At 44.9% G+C, this 19,364-nt stretch overlaps 1 protein-coding gene across 1 annotated transcript; it reads right to left on the bottom strand.

The window, feature by feature from the left end:
• Positions 1–887: 887 nt before the first annotated feature.
• Positions 888–16,479, bottom strand: ALDH5A1 (aldehyde dehydrogenase 5 family member A1). Its single transcript, XM_066579431.1, has 10 exons — positions 15,931–16,479; positions 13,974–14,057; positions 11,907–12,077; positions 9,806–9,922; positions 9,564–9,707; positions 7,640–7,783; positions 5,647–5,805; positions 4,309–4,478; positions 3,195–3,253; positions 888–2,280 (listed from the first exon to the last, which is right to left on the bottom strand). The coding sequence occupies exons 1-10, from the start codon at positions 16,174–16,176 to the stop codon at positions 2,075–2,077; spliced, it is 1,500 nt and encodes a 499-aa protein (XP_066435528.1). The 5' UTR covers positions 16,177–16,479; the 3' UTR covers positions 888–2,074.
• Between the last annotated feature and the right edge of the window lie 2,885 nt (positions 16,480–19,364).

The raw sequence follows: 19,364 nt of genomic DNA, 5'->3' as shown, positions 1-19,364 counted from the left end.
AATGATGACCACCTTAATGCTCTCAAAGCTAGAGAAGGTTGTGAGGGTTCACAGAGTACCTACTTAATTCCATATTGTGATTTTTGCAAACTGTTGAGACTCCAGATCTGTGCGGCCTGATAAGAGAACTTCAAATTAGAAAGACTTAAGCCGCCAGTTTTGGAGGATCGGTATAACACCAACTCAGGCTTTGCGGCCCACCCAGACAAATTTGTTGAAGAGCCCCCGAATCTGCTCAAGAGCTACATTTAAAATTTTTACACTGCATACTGTTCAAAAGGGGTTGTGCCAAGAGTTAAAGTTACAGGACTGAGGACAACTACATGATTGGTGGGGTCGAACCACTGGGACTCCTACAAATCACAAAAACGGTGTCCTGAAGATCCTTAAAGGGGTTGTCCCGCGGCAGCAAGTGGGTCTATACACTTCTGTATGGCCATATTAATGCACTTTGTAATGTACATTGTACATTAATTATGAGCCATACAGAAGTTATAAAAAGTTATTCACTTACCTGCTCCGTTGCTAGCGTCCTCGTCTCCATGGTTGCCGTCTAATTTTCGCCGTCTAATGGCCAAATTAGACGCGCTTGCGCAGTCCGGGTCTTCTTATCTTCTCAATGGGGCTCCGTGTAGCTCCGCCCCATCACGTGCCGATTCCAGCCAATCAGGAGGCTGGAATCGGCAATGGACCGCACAGAAGCCCTGCGGTCCACGGAGGGAGAAGATGCCGGCGGCCATCTTCACCGGGTAAGTAAGTCACCGGAGCGCGGGGATTCAGGTAAGCGCTGTCCGGTGATCTTTTTTAACCCCTGCATCGGGGTTGTCTCGCGCCGAACCGGGGGGGAGGGGGGGGGTTGAAAAAAAAAAAAAAAAAAACGTTTCGGCGCGGGACAACCCCTTTAAGGTAATGAATCCACGGTCGAGCAGGTGCACTACTACTCCATTCATTTCAATGAGTCTGACATCTTCAGCACTGTAAAAATGAATGGAGCGGCAATGTACCGGCTGGTCTGACTTTTTTTTTTTAAATTCGGGAACCTTCGTTCTTGTGATTGGTGGGAGTCCCAGCAGTCAGACACCCACCAATAAGTTAGTTATCCCCTATCCTGTGGATATATGCACAACCCCTCTTAATGTATTACTTTCTAAGCTTTCCCTAGTGGTTGCTGCAGGCAGAAAGAATTTTAGCCCTTAATTCTATGTTTACCCATCTCTGTAGGGAGAAAAAAAAACAAAAAAACAACAGCTCTAACAACTATAAAGATGTATTAAACAGCACAGAGCGTTCAATAGCGTTCAATACTGGGCATTAAATTCATATTTCAGAATCAAAAGGGATGAGCAGCGATAACAGCATGTTGGTGTATTTCCAATAAGATGTGGATACTATTAATTCTGTTAGAATCTCAGATCCTTACAGACTTCCAAAACAGCATGAGCAGATTGAAAAGTCCGTGTACAATCAGAATGCACCAAGAAAAAGAAAAAACAAAATAGAAAGGGCTCTGTCGCTTCTAGCTACTAATCAGAGTTAGAAAGAGACTGTCACTTACTTTTAGCCCTACGAACTAAGCTTATGGGCTGAAAGTAGGTGACCCACTGAGTCCGGGGATGTAAGTGTTGTACTTACCTCCACCATCGTGCAGCCGCTGCTCAGTGCATTGAGTGGTGCTGCCAAGTGGCCCATTCTAATTTTATTACGGGCGGACTACCTTAGCAGCGCCGTTCAATGCATTGAGCGGCAGCTTATAGTGGTGACACCGGGGGAACGACAGGGAAGGTAAGTATAACACTTACACACCCGGGCTCAGCGGGCCACCTACTTTCATCCCACAAGCTTGTCTTCTAGCGCTAAAAGTAGGTGACAGATTGCCTTTAAGTTTTCCTCGGAGATGGTTTTGATACACAAGGCTAAAATCAGTCTGTGGAAATGCAGAACTGATCTGCAGTCAGGCTTATTAGTCAGATTTTGATTAGCTAGTGATAGTCACTATGTGTAAAATGTGGAAGGACGACGCTGAATGATTTCTAGAGTTCCATACGCCCCTCTGACTTTACGTAGCGATCTCTTATTAGAGACCTCCAAAACAAACGTATTTAACTTCTAAATACTCATCAATGCCATATCTGGATCCTTCTCTTCCGAGACCCGACTGTTTCACTCCACCAAAGGGACACTCAACAGATGACAGCAATCCTTCATTAACTCCCACCATGCCAACTTCCAGCTGTTCAGCTACTCGCCAGATTTGTGCTGGGTCCTGGGAATAGAAGTAACCTGCATCCAGATACAAACATGTTCATGTGTCAAGACACACCGTAACCCCGCCAACTCATAACCTTTGACTATCCAAGTATGTGTAGAAACAAACACAATGTAGTATGTTTAGAGCTAATATTTACAAACAAGTTGTTACTATAGAAGATCCTGCACCTCTTTTATGAAGCATGGGGCTTCACGTTCATCATTGCTAATATTAATTGATACTATGACATAACAGTCCCATACTTCTCTAAGTAAAACTTTTATGGCCATGGCACTTTTCTATCTATTGCTATCCACTTAGTCTGTGTCGACTCGGACACTTTATGGATCAGTTGTTTCCATGCGGCTCTGTTTTGTACGGCTTCTTTCAGTTCAATCATTTGCATCTTGGAGTTGGCTTTGATAATGTCAAGCCATCCACTCCAAGCAAGATCGACGTTTCTAATGAATTAGCTTGCATTATTTGGCCGAAGTACGAGTGTCTCTGTTTCGTAATTTTGCCTTCCAATGAAAACTTTGATTTAATGGCCCTTTTCTACTATATTTAATATATAAAGAGAGAAGGAGAGACTACTGATAGCTCTACTCTACGTTTAGGTCTCTCAATAACTACATCTTAACTAGAGATGAGCGAACGTACTCGTTTAGGGCGATTTCGCAATGGAGCACCGCTTTTTTTGAGTAACTGACTACTCGGCGAAAAGATTCGGGGGGCAGCGTGGTGGAGCGGGGGTAGCAGTGGGGAACAGGGGGGAGCTCTTTCTCTCCCCCCCCCCCCACACTCCCCTCGGCAGGCGCCCCCCGCATCTTTTCGCCCGAGTAGTCAGTTACTCGAAAAAAGCGGTGCTCGATTGCGAAATCGCCCTAAACGAGTATGTTCGCTCATCTCTAATCTTAACCCTTTCTGTATTTAAATGAACACATACCTGCCAGGCCTACATTGGCTGAATTTGCAATTGCAACTGCCTCCTCTTCGGTGTCAAACCTGACAAAAAAAAAAGTTTAATTGTTTATCACAGACAACAAATCATGTCCATTACCCTAGAGCAGCTTACAATACATTATACATACACACATATGCACACTATTTTTACATCAGATCCAGTAGAAAAGAGCAGCACTATGAAAAAGTTGATCTCAGGTCGGTGTATACATTACGATTAGAGATGAGCGAGTATACTCGCTAAGGCACATTACTTGAGCGAGTAGTGCCTTAGCCGAATATCTCTAAAGAGTCGAGGGCCGGCGCGGGTGACAGGTGAGTTGCGGCGGGGAGAGGGATAGAGAGATCTCCCCTCCGTTCCTCCCCGTTCTCCCCCGCCGGCCCCCGAATCTTTAGAGACGAGCGGGGAGATACTCGGCTAAGGCACTACTCGCTTGAGTAATGTACCTTAGCGAGTATACTCGCTCATCTCGATCACTACTCATTTGGGATTAGGTGCTGTGATATTTGTTCACCCATTTTGGGCGAATAAACAGCATTGCACATCATCCATTTGGGAGTGCTGCATATTTTTTTCTTTTATACAAAAAGGAATTTCCCCGATGCCACTTATAAGGTACGTGTTCCGGCAACTCCAGTGACCGCCAGTCTACATAGATATAAAGAAGATGGCGTTTATCTGACCGCCAAGAATCTGACTTCTAAATCAATCAGCAATTAACTTTTATCACTGGAGGAAGCTGCTGGCATCTGCACAGCAAATGTAATGATGTACAAAGTGACCCAGCAACGGTGTAAAAAATGCTAATGAGTAGTCTTCCGGGCAAGAGCCGATGTAATATGTGGTCAAAGTGAGATTCGCTGTTCCTGGCCAAGGGTCCACTTACACTAAACGATTATTGTTTGAATGAGTGACCGATGTCTGAGTTCGCTCATACAGCCCATTTATACCGGCAGATACATGGTTGGCTCATTCAAACGAGAAATCGTTCAGTTGTTCACATTCGCTGTAATCAAGAATCACTGATCTCCCATTAGAATTATTCTATAACCCTGAGAAACAAAGTTCCCAATGGGGAAATGAACGGCTTCCTTACTTAATGACAGGCGCTAGTGGTCCAAAGGTTTCCTCTCTGGCACAAAGCATCTGCGTAGAAACGTTGCTCAGCAAAGTCGGCTCATAGAAGTTCTTTCCAACGTCGCATCGTTTGCCTCCAGCTACAACGTGAGCTCCTTGGGAGACGGCATCTTTTACATGGTGCTCCACCTACAGGGACATCAATAGAAGACTTGTGTTTGGGTAAAACATTATAAGAATTAGATATACATGTATAAGTCTTCCATAGGACAACGAGCAGCCAGAGACTGGTGGGGCAACTTCTTTTAGAGTCCAACCAACTTATACTGCATATCCAAACAATTGCAGCATCGTAAAGGACAGTGCATAAAGGCTTTCTATAAGGCTGTATTCAGACGGCCATATGCAAGTTGCACTTGAGCAACTCAGGTCTAACTTGTAAAAGTGTAGGTTCACATGTAGCGGAAATACTGCAGATTTTCTGCACTGGAAAATTGCCACAGCAAGATCTGCGGCATTTCTGCAAAAAAACAACAAGAGTCAAAATCTGCACTGAAATCAGCAGTGTATTCGCAGCCGATTTCATCAGCCACAATGCCCCCCCCACCTCGCAATTCTTTGCGTAGTCAGCACATACCTTCACCCGATACGCGGCAGCCTCAAGTGAGCGCAGTGCTGTTAGTTAAGTGATGCCAATTCTGCATCACCTGACCAGCAGGGCGGCACTGACAGCGAGAAAAATTGTGAGGTGAGGGTGAGCGCTGTGGCTGCTGAAATTAGATGCAGATTCACAACTGATTATGACCGTTTACTATGCAGAATATTTGCAGCATTTCCGCTATGCATGAACATACCCTTAGAGTGACTTCAGAGGAGCGTAATTTGCTGCATGCTGCCTGCATGAGACAGTCATGCGGCAAGAATGCAGTGACACCGCCATGCACTATTTTAGTGTGTTTAAGGGCGTAATACACACCAAGATAGAACATGCTGCGATCTTTATTGTGCAATATGTGTGAGTGGCAACATGGCCACCTATGACAGATTGGTACAGTAATACAGTATCACCACATGTTCGTTGTAAGGAGCCCTTAGCGCATGGACACCCATGCATGCGCTATGTAATATTCGCAGACACTGCGATTGTATGTGCTATTCTGGTCTGTGAAAACGGACAAAAAAAATAAGACATGCAGCAATTTCTTTCGCATGACTATTCATCCACGTGCATAGCTTCATAGGCTACTGTGAAAAGAAAATATTGATGATCCAGCTTACTGCTTTTACTAGTGATACAACACATCAAACCACATGCATCTTCAGAACCCAAATACCCCATTATTCAGTAGACCATTACCTTGTCCACAGCTCTCTCATTAATGAGGGGCCCCTGGGTCACACCTTCATCAAATCCATTCCCGACACGTAGTTCCTTTCCCATAAGTGCCGACAGCTTTTTTACGAAGGCATCATGTATTCCTTTCTGAACCAGGAATCTGTTTGTACATACACAAGTCTGGATGGAAGACGTATACAGTCAGAAATACACAGCTATAGTACCCCGGATTTAAGATGAGTCTACGATTCTATTCACATTCCATTTATGGCTCCGTTAGAAATGTATATGCTGGGACATACACATAAAACGTCTGTTGAATGCCATACAGTTACAATAGGAGACGAATGTATAGATTTTTTACTGGATACCATTGAATAGTCGGCTACGTTATTCTCTTTTTTTTTTTGCGGTATACTGACCTATACCAGCCAGGCGCAGGCCAAAAGGACACCTTAATGTAACCCCATGGACACGTTTAGGCCGTATCTTGGGAGTTTTTCCCAGACTACACACTAAGGCTGGGTTCACACAGGGCGGAATCCCACCGGAAAACTCGCGGTTTGGCCATAGCGAAAAACCGTGAGATTTCAGTTGGGAAAGCGCTGCTTCAAAACCAGCGGCACTTAGCTGCGGGTTTCGGTGCGGCTTGGCTGCGTGCTTTTCCGTTGCGGCCGGCGCTTCCTTAGAGGAGAGCACGGCCGCAACGGAAAAAAGTTAAATTGACATGCTGCGGCCGGGAAAACCGCAGCGCAGCACCGGCTTCTGCAGGCTTTGCCGTGACGGATTGGCCGTCCCGTGTGGACGAGATTTTTGACAAATCTCGTCTATATGGCTAGCTAACCCCGGGATTAGCGGCTGCAGGCGGAATCGCTGCAGCGAAATTCCAGACAGAATTTCCGCAGCAAATCCGCCCTTTGTGAACCCAGTCTAAAAGTACAAACCTGATGTGAACTAACCCATGTCCAGTGGATGCTTTTCTACCTCTCTAGTTAATCGCAGGGTTTGATGATTGAGGAAGAGGAGTGGTTATATAGTGACATTCCCATTCACCCCCATTGGGAGTTACATAAACAGTGTAAAACAGTCAGTTCAGCTGTAACGTAACCACAGCATGCAAACAAGTATTTCTATTTCAGCCATGATTAAAATGGAGATGGGAATACCTTTTTAAGACTAAATAAGGCTCTGTTAAAAGTTACAATCATCTAGTATAGTTCCACTTCCATCAAAAGGAGGAATGAGTATTCCAACCTTGTGGTAAAGGGTGGTTTCACATATGCATCGGAACCTCCATCTGGAGGTCCCGACGCAAATCCGATTGCATATACCGGATGTAGGCGGACCACATTATAATCAATGTGGTCTGCCCAGTGCTGTTCGGTTCTGTCCAGGGATGAAACCGTTCAGCCGCGGGAATCTCCCTTTCCTGCTCCCCAAATGGAGCAAGAAAGCAGAATCCCCAGCGCAGATGAGGAAGCACCCTAAACTCAGTACTTGCTGGACTACTCAGCCAAGCATTCCATGTGTCCTTGTTCTACACTAACCTTGTCTATTTCTATTCCTTCAGTGGGTTACATGCATCATGAAGCAATTAGTATGACGTTTACCAAATGATTACCTCCCAAAACATTAAGTGCCTATTATTAGCAGGCACATTGGGAAATGTAGGTGAAAGTGACCACAATCAACATATTCCTGGTCATCTTCCGACTTGTCAGGAGCGGTACAGTTTCTCCTTGTGGAGAGCACTTAGTAGGGGGGGGGGAATTATAAGGCCATGCATTGCTTTTCTTAAATTTAGTATGCACCATCTCCCATTTACATAGTTCTGAGTTTTGGGCCAGGAGGGCAGATCATATACAGAATGAAGAAGAGCAGAATGCATCAGATGGACACAATTGGAAAACAAACTCATTAGGATCCCATGCTGCTTTGCTTGTGCACATTTAATCAGTTTTTCCTCTCCATAAGGAGACCCGATACCGGATAAAATGTTACACAACTTCAGTACCTGTCCAGAATTGCGGAATTTAGAAGCGAGAGCTCCAGCAGCAGCCCTGTCAACATCCGCACTGTCAAAGACGATGAATGGAGCGTGTCCACCCAGCTCCATGGACACCCGCTTCACAGAGTCAGCTGCATACCGAAGTAGAATCTGCACATAGGAAGATATGTGGTCAGTCACACAAAGGAAGATACATGGTCAGCTACGGATTGTCTCACCTAGGAATTAGAATGTGTAATTCCATGAAAGAACTTTACAATAGGCAATTAATAGAAGTAATTTGGGGTTCTGCGATTGACACCAAACATCTTCCTGAGCTGGATACAGAAAGACTGCACCCTACTAAAGGAAAAAAAAAAAAGAACCGGACAGATACAACTGATATATGTACACTTACCATTTGTTCCTATGGGAAAACTGCATTAACCCCTTAATGACATGGCCCTCCACACCCCCCCCCCCCCTCCCCTTGTAAAAAATCGTTACTTCTTTATTTATCCATCGACGTCGCTGTCTGAGGGCTCGTTTTTTGCGGGACGAGTTGTATTTTTCAATGGTGCTATTTAATGTACCATATAAAGTACTGAAAAACTTAAAAAAAAATTTCTAAGTGGAGTAAAATGAAAAAAAACAAAACAAAACAAAAGAAACCCACGAACTTCTATAGCACACAAACTGCAACAAAAGTGATTCTATGGGTCACTACAATTACTACGGTACCAAACTTTTTTTTTCTTTTTGCTGTACTACTTGTATTTTTTTTAAAGACATTTAATTTTTTTAAATGGTTTTCTGCCACCATCTTCTGAGCGCAATAACTTTTTTATTTTTCTGTCGACATAGTTGTGCGAGGGCTCATTTTTTGTGGGACGTCCTGTAGTTTGCATTGGTACCATTTTGGAATACTTTTTGATCGCTTTTTATCGCATTTTTTCTTGGACACAGGGTGACGAAAAGTGCATTTCTGTCATTCTTTATTTTTTTCTGCCGACATTCATCGTGCGGGGTCAATAATGCATTACTGTGATAGATTGGACTTTTACGGACACATTGATACCAAATGTATTTTTTTTAGGATTTAGATTCTTTTATTATAAATATGGCAAAAGGTTGTTTTTTTTAACTTTTCTTTTTTTTATATATACATATAATTAGTAAAACTTTATTGACCTTGTTTTTATTTTTACTTTTCTTTTTAGTCCCACTAGGGGACAACAACTTGCGATGCTTTGATCGCTCCTGCAGTATGATGTGATGCCATAGCATTACATCATACTGCGATCTGGCATGCAGTCTATTAATTCACCAAACGGGGATGGCTTGATAGGCATTCTGCAGGGACAGTCCTGGGGCCTTTCAGAAGGCCCCAAGCTACCATGACACCCGCATCGCTCCCTGCAATCTTATTGTGGGGGGGGCGTACGGGGAATTTAAATGCCAGTGTCAGAATTGATAGTGGCATTTAAAGGGTTAACAGCTCCGATCAGCCGCTGTTGCAGCCAGGTGTCGGCTGTAAGAAACAGCTGGTGTCCACGGTGTATGATGGGAGATCGCCAACTGCCAAGAAAAGCCGACAGCCGTAGGTTCACATCACTGAGGCGATTACTTCTCCACTTCATGTTAACGATCAGTGAGGCTCTCAGCACCAAGACTTTAGTGATAAAAACTTTTGACATGTGAAAAGTTTCTTACAGTGCAGTTACCCTTCAAATAGCCGCTTTGTGGTTATCACATAACACAAATTAGAATAGTTGGGCCATGTGTGTAATGCAGAGGTGCCAGAGGAGACTTCCATCAAAGTATTTAGCAATTTTTAGGAATGTTTACTTAGTGCGAGTTTCTTTATAGTTAGTGTTTATCCCTAATGTTCAAGACACGACCACATTATCACAGCAGATCACTTTATGTCAGACATCCATACGCTGTTTACCTTTCCTGTTGCGGTGGACCCAGTAAAAGAAATTTTAGCTACAAGCGGATCCGTACAGAGAACTTCTCCAACTGCTGGAGCCTTCTCCCGGGAACAAGGCACAACATTATATACGCCTGCTGGGATCCCAGCCTGGTGAGCAAGCTACAAAATACATCAAGAGCATATAGCAGCATTACTGCAGCGGAGCTTAGAGTTAATAAATTAGTTCTTTAATGTAGATGATAAGCCTAACTTTTTACCTCTGCAAGTGCCAGGGCAGACAACGGGGTATCTTCTGCCGGCTTCACAACCACAGTACAACCAGCAGCTAAGGCGGCACCCACCTTCCTGGTGATCATGGCACTGGGGAAATTCCACTGATGAGAAAAGTAGAAGTAGTAAATTACTTGTATGGACCAAGTATAAAGTTATTTATAGCCAAGTTCATGACCATTTAAATGTGACCACAAGGCATCAAGATGCAGGTTTAGGAGTCACTCAGATTATTGTTCTTGAAGATGCATATCAGACTTCTACTTTAAGATTAACCTCTTCGGGACTTTCCACAGTAAATTTACGTCACTGCTGCCTGAACTCTGTGCAGCAGAGGCGTAAATTTAAGTTATGCTGTCAGTGGGACCTGACAGATTGCTAGCCTAAAGTACTATTCTACTGATTGCCAATAGCCCATTGGAGAATCCACCAATAGAGTAGATTTGATAAATAAACATACTGGTACTCTACTCCTGATGCAGAAACCGTGCCCCAGAACCAGATGGACATAACTCTACAGATATATATGCCAGCTTGTTAGTCTCCGTCACAGATAGGACTAGCTAAAACTATTCTTTATTAAATCAAATCTTTAAAAAAAAACATAAATAGGGTAAAAGGACAACAAACTGAACAGAAATGACAAATAACACTTAAAATTAGCTTCGGGTGGTACGATAACAACGGCTAAGGTCATGAGATAATGACTAATATGGATGCCTCTATATTTAATAGATTTTCAATACTAGAAGATCCAACTGTCTTCGGTCTCTGGCGTTATAAATGATGTGGGGTAAATTGATGGTCTATAGCGTACCATGTGGCAAGAGGACTGTTGCTCACAGCTTATAATCGATAAGTATGGTCCATAGTAGTGGTTATCGTACCACCCAAAGCGAATTTCAAGTGTTATTTGTCATTTGTTTTCAGTTTGTTGTCCTTTTACCCTATATATGTTTTCTTAAGATTCAATTACATAAAGAATAGTTTTATCTAGTCCCATCTCTGAAGGGTAGATTATTTAGGTGACTACTTCTGCCCCAGCGAAGAAGCCTTGTTATTCCCCAGGATCCAACTGGCTGTGGTGGTTTCTCCATTACAGCCATCCAGAAAATAGAACTAGCTTCTTTATCGCTCCTAGGATCTTAATAGAAAAACAAAAAACAGAAGATTTCAAGAAAGGAACATAATATTACACATGGGATGCTCCAACGTTAGTACAAGCCTAAGCAGAGATTTTAGTTTCTAGTTCTAAACTAGAAAGTTAGGAAGATTTGTGTAAACCGCTTATCATGTAAGAACTCCCAACTGAAGTCGAAGTAACAAAAAACTGATCCTAATTATCAGTATTCTAAGGAAAGCAAGAAGTCAAGGGTAAAAGCACCTACGACTTCTCCTTTACATAAGGACGTGGCTTCAGAAAGAAAGTTTCTTATACAATGTTTATTCTACGTTTCATGTTTAATTAGGTCTTTTCTTGTAAAGATTTCAAAATATTTATTAAGTCTTCAATTTCTATATATTATTAGTTACTGCACCCATCCTGGGTGGTCTGGTACATACGATTACAGCCAGTAAGTGCTTGTATAAGCCACATTACAGGGGTGCAAGCACTTCCGGTCCACGGTCACACGACTGACTTGCTGCACTCATGCGTCACAACACATTTCTGTTTGGTGGAGACGTGGACAGATCACTGCGGCCATCTTTCCCCACAGCTGACGCACATAGGTCTGCGATCACACAGCCAGAAGTGTTTATGGTCAATGGGCATGCACCCAAGCGTTATTTTGCTGGGAATACATGCTTCTTTCTCCCCTCTCTCCCATCCCAATAGAAATAATCAATTGCTGGGATGTTTCTTTCAAGAAGGGATCATAGATGAAACAAATATCTTCAAACATTTCTGAAGGTCTTTCTGGAAGAATGTCGTAAACTAGAGGGTTTGTACAGATGTTCCCAACAGCCTTTCTTGAATATAACTTTCCAAAAAAGTCTCACTCCAAGTAGCGGCTATTTTCATAGGAAACATTCCACCATTTCATCTATAATATTCCAAATGGCTTGGAAATCGAGTTTACCACTCACCGGCGTTATAATGGAGGCAACCCCGACAGGTTGTTTGAGAACTACAGCTCGGCGGTCTTTCATGGGCACAGATATCACATCTCCATATATGCGACGCGCCTCCTCGGAAAACCACTCGAGGAATCCTGCTGCATAGACGATTTCTCCGAGCGCTTCTTTAGTAGGTTTCCCCTATAAAACAACGCAAACATGTATTTATGGTGCGCTTAGGAATAAATCAAGACATACAAGTTGTGCAACGGGTGCAAAAGCCACAACGCAGGGGTGAAGTTAACCTTAGCAGGATAGGATGAATTGGTCCATAAGGTATTCTGTACAAACAAGTCATTCTCAAAGTAGTTTCTTCAGGGTCATATTTTAGCAGCATTTTCTAGCAAATTGCCCATCATACAAAGACACATAATAGACTGGTGGCACTCCGTATCCGCTCGCTTTAACGTGCAGAGCCAAGTCTTCAGCAGTGGTGCTTCCAGTGGGCAGTGCCAAGGGACAACATTCACACTTTTACTTTAAGCCGGACTTTAATAAAGGGCCCCAAGCCAGAATCCTGGCATTAAAAAAGTGCATATTTATGTACAAGCTGTATTTGCACAGAAAATTGTGACTTTTTGCCCTTTTTCAGCCATTTTTGTCTCTTTTGTTAATTAAAAAAACACATGGGTGAAGCTTATAGAAGGGGTGCGCCACAGTGGCCCAACAAGTTTACTATCATTTACACCATAAATCTATTTGGCTTTCAGGCACACCAACTTCTACAAGTGCGCAGAATTTAATGAGAGGCATATTTTATTTCTTAACACGTCTGTCACATCTCAGGGTACTTTTACACGTAGCGAGAAATCGTTCACTCCGAAATAAATAGTTTATTTTAATTGGATCGTTCAGTTCTATGTAGCAGTGAATGACTGAACAATCGGTATTTAAACCGAACGATTATTTGCGAACGAGCCAACAATTATTTTTATGCTTGAACGATAAGCTGCTGAATTAATGTTCATCGTTGGCTGCGTTTACACCGGACAATTATCGGTCCAATTCGTACGATCCTGCAATTCTCTTTTAATGATAATTGTTGTGCGTAAAAGCGCCATTACTCTCGCACCAAGGCCAGCTTCTTATGAAACGCCAGTCGTATGCACCAATTCCTACAGCGTTTTCACTGCACTGTGGGATTCCTTCTTGGGGCGTCCTCACAGGTACCGAGAACAGCGCTGTGACGGAACCCCCAAACAGAAATATTCACTGTCATCAGTGAAACAAAATGTGAATGCTGAAAAAAAAAAGGAAAGGTGGAGCTACCGTAATTTATTGGTGGTGGATGTGCATGTCCGGAGGTGCCGCCGGCAGGGCTGAATCAAGGTTTTTTCATTGGTTTCTGTTATAGTGAGAGTATAGAACACTGCAGTCTATTATGTTATTCTATACTCCAAATATAATGGAGACTAAAGCTCCATTAACACGCAACGATTATCGCTCAAAATTTGCTCAAACTATGTCTTTTGAGACATAATCGTTGCGTGTAAATGCTACCATCGTTTACTTTTCGGCCGAACGATGATTTTTAGTTAATCTTAAAATCCATTGTTTGGCCGGAGAGCTGATAGCAGGGACCACATGTAGGAATTCTCCACGGGAACGCTGATGACATTCTACTCAGCTGCAGTCCCGCGGCAGAACAAAGGAGCTATATGCAGAGAACAGACCACCTGCTGTTCTCTGCATACAGCGAAGGGAGCCTCATTTGCATGCAAATGAAGCTAATAAGCTACTAAAAGGCATTGGTGCCCATTAGCAGCTTATGCAAAATGATTGCTCAAACTGTCAATTTTGAACGAATTTTGAGCAATGTAAATGGGGCTTATCAGTACCCTTGTGAAAAAGACACCCAAGTGCTGACTGTTTCTCTAATGACAGTGAATGGTACCGTTCGCAGGCTCTGTCATAATGCTGTTTTCAGCACCTGCAACGTAACCCCCATGTTGCTACATGTGCCTCCAAGTAGTGAGCATAATGCGGTCCATGTCCTACATGCGGAACCCAAAATGCTGGAAAATAAAGGTTTCTTACATTTTCAGCGGTGATGATGCGAGCCAGGTCGTCCTTGTTCTGGATCATCAGGTCGTACCACCTCCGCAGGAGGACGCTTCGTTCCTAGAGAAACCGACACAAGAACGTCAATATGGCGACAGCAGAAAGAGCGGGATATAGCGGCAGTAACGTCCGAGTAGGTTTCATTAACTCCTGCCAGGTCACAATATTAGATGGCCCTCCTACATTGCTTCCGTTTTCCCAATCACTAAGGGGTACAAGACGGCACTAATAAACGGTGCTGGGATTGGATCGTGGTCCGTGCTCTAATGATATATGTTTGGAAACAGTAGATCTGTCAGGATTCCGGAGGGGAGATTTTCCAAAGAGCATTTTAATTTTGCAACGCAATGTGCAGAGAATAGATTTTGCGTACACCAAGGATCCCCATGGAAATCAAAGTGGGGAACGTGCAAATGTGCGAGCGATATGCGAGGAGATGCGCAAAACACTGCGGAATTCTGCTAGAAAAAGAACACATCTGCAACTAATTAGCCTCTTTAATCTGTGTTTTTGTTTGCCGCACACACACACTGTTCTATGTTAGCAGAGGATGGCGGTCAGTGATGACCGGTCCTGGCCATCAAAGAAGTGGCCGCCAGACCAAGAGCATGGATGGCCTTAGGTCTCTTCACACCTTCTAGGTGCTCTCCTTAAGCAGAAACAATAGCGTTCCTGACAAACTAAGTGGGAAACTCTGACATGGAGAAGGACTTGGGGATGTTAGTTAACTGAAAGCTTAACTGGAGCAACCAGTGTCAGGCAGCTGCTGCCAAGGCAAATAGGATCATGGGGTGCATCAAAAGAGGTCTAGGGGCACATGACGGGAGCATTGTTCTTCCTTTTTACAAGTCACTGGTCAGATCATACATGGAATATTGGGGACAGGTTTGGGCACCAATACTAAAGAAGGATATCGCAGAGCTTGAGTGGGTACAAAGGTAATAAATGGAATTGGAGGACTACAATACCCAGAGAGGTTATCAAAATTGGGATTATCTAGTTCAGAAAAAAAAAAGATGGCTGAGGGGCGACCTAATAACTATGTATAAATATATCATGGGACAATACAGAGATCTCTCCCATCATCTACTTATACCCAGGACTGTGACTGTAACAAGGGGGCGCCCTCTACGTCTAGAGGAAAGAAGGTTTCTACACCAACATAGAAGGGGGTTCTTTACTGTAAAAGCAGTGAGACTATGGAGCTCTCTGCCTGAGGATGTGATTATGAACTCACTAAGTGCTAATGCCCACGGACAGATTTTCGTCGCGTGAAACGCAGTGGAAATCCGCGGCATTTCACCACAGCCATTAGGTTCTATTAAACCTAATAGCTCAATGTTCACGCTGAGGAATTCCATCGCGGAATTCCGCAGCGTGAAACAACCCGCGGCATGTCCTATTTGCCACGGGAATACGCGCAGACGGCTTCCATTGTAGTTAATGGAAGCCGCCCGTCACGCTATACTTCCACTGTAGCACAGCAGATTGTATAGCATGAATACGCGCTCTGCCCACCACGTCATATGACACTTCCGGCGCATCATGCGGGAGCTGCGCAGCGGATCTGGAGGTGAGTATGGGGTCTTTGGGGGGGGAGGGGCACTGTGATGGACTCCGCTGCGGTATTCCGCTTGCGGAGCCCATCACGGCTGTGGGCATGAGCCCTAAAGGAGTACAAGAGGGCTGGACGCCTTCCTGGAGGGTAACAGTATTACATGCCATCACTGATCACTCCAGGAGGGCCGCTGATCCGGGGATTTTTTCTTTAGCTGGGGTAAAATTGTTTTCTACCTCCTTGGTTTTTTTTGCCTTCTTCTGGATCCACATTGTGGGGTGATCAGCTGAACTGCATGGACGTGTATCTTTTTCCGGCCATACATTTTATGTGATTCTCTGGTATCAGCCGCCCCTGCGTGTCGTTACTTCTCACCTTACTGGACACGTCTCTCCAGGAGCGGAAGGCTTCGGCCGCCGCCCTCACTGCTTCCCGGCACTCTTTGGGTCCGCAGTCCACAACCTGAACCAGTTCTCTGCCGGTCGCCGGGTCCAGAACCGGGAAGGTGGTGGAGGACTGTATCCAGGAGCCCCCCACGTAGGCCGCCGGGCGCAGGAGGGAGGCGGGCAGCGAGGCGCAGCTGGAAGCCATTCTACATGGAAGCCTCAGGATGCCGGACATCACAGACTACAGGCACACAGGGCGCTGATCATTAGACTGCAAGCTCATCTGCCAAGAACCACATTAATAACCTGCAGCAGCATGCACAACCAATAGACGTAAAGTGAGAGCTGAACAATGCTGCAAACTAATAGCCCAGTACTACCAGCTACTGCTGCCGACGCTAAAAAGCGCAACCCGGTAACACCGACGAGCGGGCAAAGTGCAGCAATACTGCGCCTGCCCGAGGGAAGCCTTGACAGATAGATAAGGAGGCGGTAATAGACTTAGCCAGTCAGCACTCTACTCCAATCGTCATTCACTAGCCGGGGCTCTCCTCTAATCATTGCCGTCCTCCAGTCTGTCTCCTCCAATCATCGCCGTCCTCCTGTCATTCTCGTCCAATCATCGCCGCTCTCCAGTCTTTCCAGTCTAAGCGTCGCCCTCTCATGTCATTCTGTCTATTCGTCGCCCTTCTCTTGTTATTTGCCTGCTCGTTTGCTTCTGAAAGACCTTCCTTTGCCGGTACTAATAGAAATCATTATCGCCATCTCGTGGTGGGAGGCCAACATGTCTATAAAGAGAGCTATAAAATACACTCATTGTCAAAAAACATTAAAGGGGTTGTCCCGCGGCAGCAAGTGGGTCTATACACTTCTGTATGGCCATATTAATGCACTTTGTAATGTACATTGTGCATTAATTATGAGCCATACAGAAGTTATCAAAAGTTTTATACTTACCTGCTCCGTTGCTGGCGTCCTCGTCTCCATGGTGCCGACTAATTTTCGGCGTCTAATGGCCAAATTAGCCGCGCTTGCGCAGTCCGGGTCTTCTGCTGTCTTCAATGGGGCCGCTCGTGCAGAATGCCGACTCCGTGTAGCTCCGCCCCGTCACGTGCCGATTCCAGCCAATCAGGAGGCTGGAATCGGCAATGGACCGCACAGAAGAGCTGCGGTCCACGGAGGGAGCAGACCCCGGCGGCCATCTTCAGCAGGTGAGTATGAAGACGCCGGACCGCCGGGATTCAGGTAAGCACTCTCCGGTTTGTTTTTTTAACCCCTGCATCGGGGTTATCTCGCGCCGAACGGGGCGGGGGGGGGGTTGGGGGAGGGGTTTAAAAAAAAAAACCCGTTTCGGCGCGGGACAACCCCTTTAAGTGCCTAGAATTAGTTGTCAGAATGGAATGAAACTTTCTCTGTGCGATTGTAAGGTTGATATAAGTGATTACAGTATCAGAGCAAAAGGATCATTTATTCTGCAAAAAATGACCCCTTAAGGGAAGGCTCCAGATCCCTGTTGTACCGCTTTTAGCTTGGATACAACATATGATGCGGTTGGGCATGGAGGCTCTACTACCCTGTTGTACCACCTCGAGCTTGGATACAAGATGTGATAAAGGCAGACATGGAGGCTCTAGTACCCTGTTGTACCACCTCTGACATGGATATAAGATGTGATACAGACATGCATGGAAGCTCTAGTACCCTGTTGTAGAACCTCTAGCTTGAATACGAAATGTGATACACGGGGGCAGGGAGGCTCTAGTACCCTGTTGTATCGCCTCTAGCTTGGATACAAGATGTGATACAGGTGGGCATGGAGACTCTATTACCCAATTGTACCTCATCTAGCTTGGATACGAGATGTGATACATGGGGGCATGGAGCCTCTAGTACCCTGCTGTACCTTCTCTAGCTTGGATACAAGATGTGATACATGGGAGCAGGGTGGCTCTAGTACCCTGTTGTACCACCTCTGGCTTGAAAACAATATGTTATACAGATAGGCATGGAGGCTCGAGTACCCTGTTGTACCGCCTCTAGCTTGGATACAAGATGGGATACGGGCAGGCATGGAGGCTCTAGTACCCTGTTGTACCGCCTCTAGCTTGGATACAAGGTGTGAGGCTCTAGTACCCTGTTGTACCACCTCTAGCTTGGATACAAGATGGGATACGGGCAGGCATGGAGGCTCTAGTACCCTGTTGTACCGCCTCTAGCTTGGATACAAATGTGAGGCTCTAGTACCCTGTTGTACCGTCTCTAGCTTGGATACAAGATGGGATACGGGCAGGCATGGAGGCTCTAGTACCCTGTTGTACCGCCTCTAGCTGGGATACAAGATGTGAGGCTCTAGTACCCTGTTGTACCACCTCTAGCTTGGATATAAGATGTGATACGGACGGGCATGGAGGCTCTAGTACCCTCTTGTACCGCCTCTAGCTTGGTTACGAGATGCGATATGGGCAGGCATGGAGGCTCTAGTACCCTGTTGTACCGCCTCTAGCTTGGATACAAGATGTGATATGGGTGGGCATGGAGGCTGTAGTACCCTGTTGTACTGTCTCTATCTTGGATCCAAGATGTGATACGTGTGGGCACGGAGACATACAGGTTGTGTATGGTATCCTGCAGCATGTCGGTCAACATTTGCTTAAACGAAGCTTCGATATTGTGGAAACTCATAGGTGTGGTATAATGATATTGGTTAAGTGTCACCCAACTGTCCATATCAACTTGTCGTTCTAGGCTGTGTGAAAGTTGGATGGAACAACTCAATATTTTTTTTTTAATGCCCGTTTCCTCTCTCACATCAACCACAGTCTCTGATATGCATTTGGCCTTAAGAAGTCTTTGATTATGATGGCAAAAATGTTAGCCAGTGACAGGAGGATGTTATTTGCCCCTCTGCCAGCGAGGTTTGACACCTCTGATATTTATCACAGACACGGTGGCTCCAAGATGCAAATCAGAAGAAAGTCTCTTAATAAGGATTATTGGTTGTGCAAAGGTGCACTGCTAGCCCAATAGGAATTATATTTTCGGAATTAGGCGGGCCAGCAAATGAAAACGCATCTACACACATTGAGGTGCGGACCCCAGAACACTCCCAAATGGCATATCCACATACCTGGGAATAATTTCCGTGCCATGCTTGGTATCACTGAGTAGATAAAATCATGACTGGAAATATGGCACGCATATATTCCAGATCGGAGGATCTTCTGCAGAGCCAAAATGGGGAATTATGTTTTTTTTTCACAGGTACTTACACCTCCATGCCTTCCTGAATGACCTCAGAGAGAGCGGGGGAGATGTGTTCCGGGGAAACCTTTAAAAACTAGGGGGTCACAAGGACTGAGTGTCAGACCTTTGGAGGTGCGCTATAGCATATGGACTGTCCTGTTTTGCTTCCCGTGACTTTGC

This window comes from Eleutherodactylus coqui, chromosome 9 (genome assembly GCF_035609145.1).
Source record: "Eleutherodactylus coqui strain aEleCoq1 chromosome 9, aEleCoq1.hap1, whole genome shotgun sequence".
NCBI lineage: Eukaryota > Metazoa > Chordata > Amphibia > Anura > Eleutherodactylidae > Eleutherodactylus > Eleutherodactylus coqui.
The sequence above is the reverse complement of the archived record's forward strand: the minus strand, read 5'-3'. Positions and strand labels throughout refer to the sequence as shown.

Bases quoted from the DNA above. Each gene is read 5' to 3' on its own strand.
- ALDH5A1 (XM_066579431.1), bottom strand. From the start codon at position 16,176: ATGTCCGGCATCCTGAGGCTTCCATGTAGAATGGCTTCCAGCTGCGCC. The intron at 7,784-9,563 runs GTAAACAGCGTA...TCCTATGTGCAG, and splicing joins GGTCCACCGCAACAGGAAAG to ATTCTACTTCGGTATGCAGC. The intron at 5,806-7,639 runs GTACTGAAGTTG...TCTTCCATCCAG, and splicing joins AATTCCGCAATTCTGGACAG to ACTTGTGTATGTACAAACAG.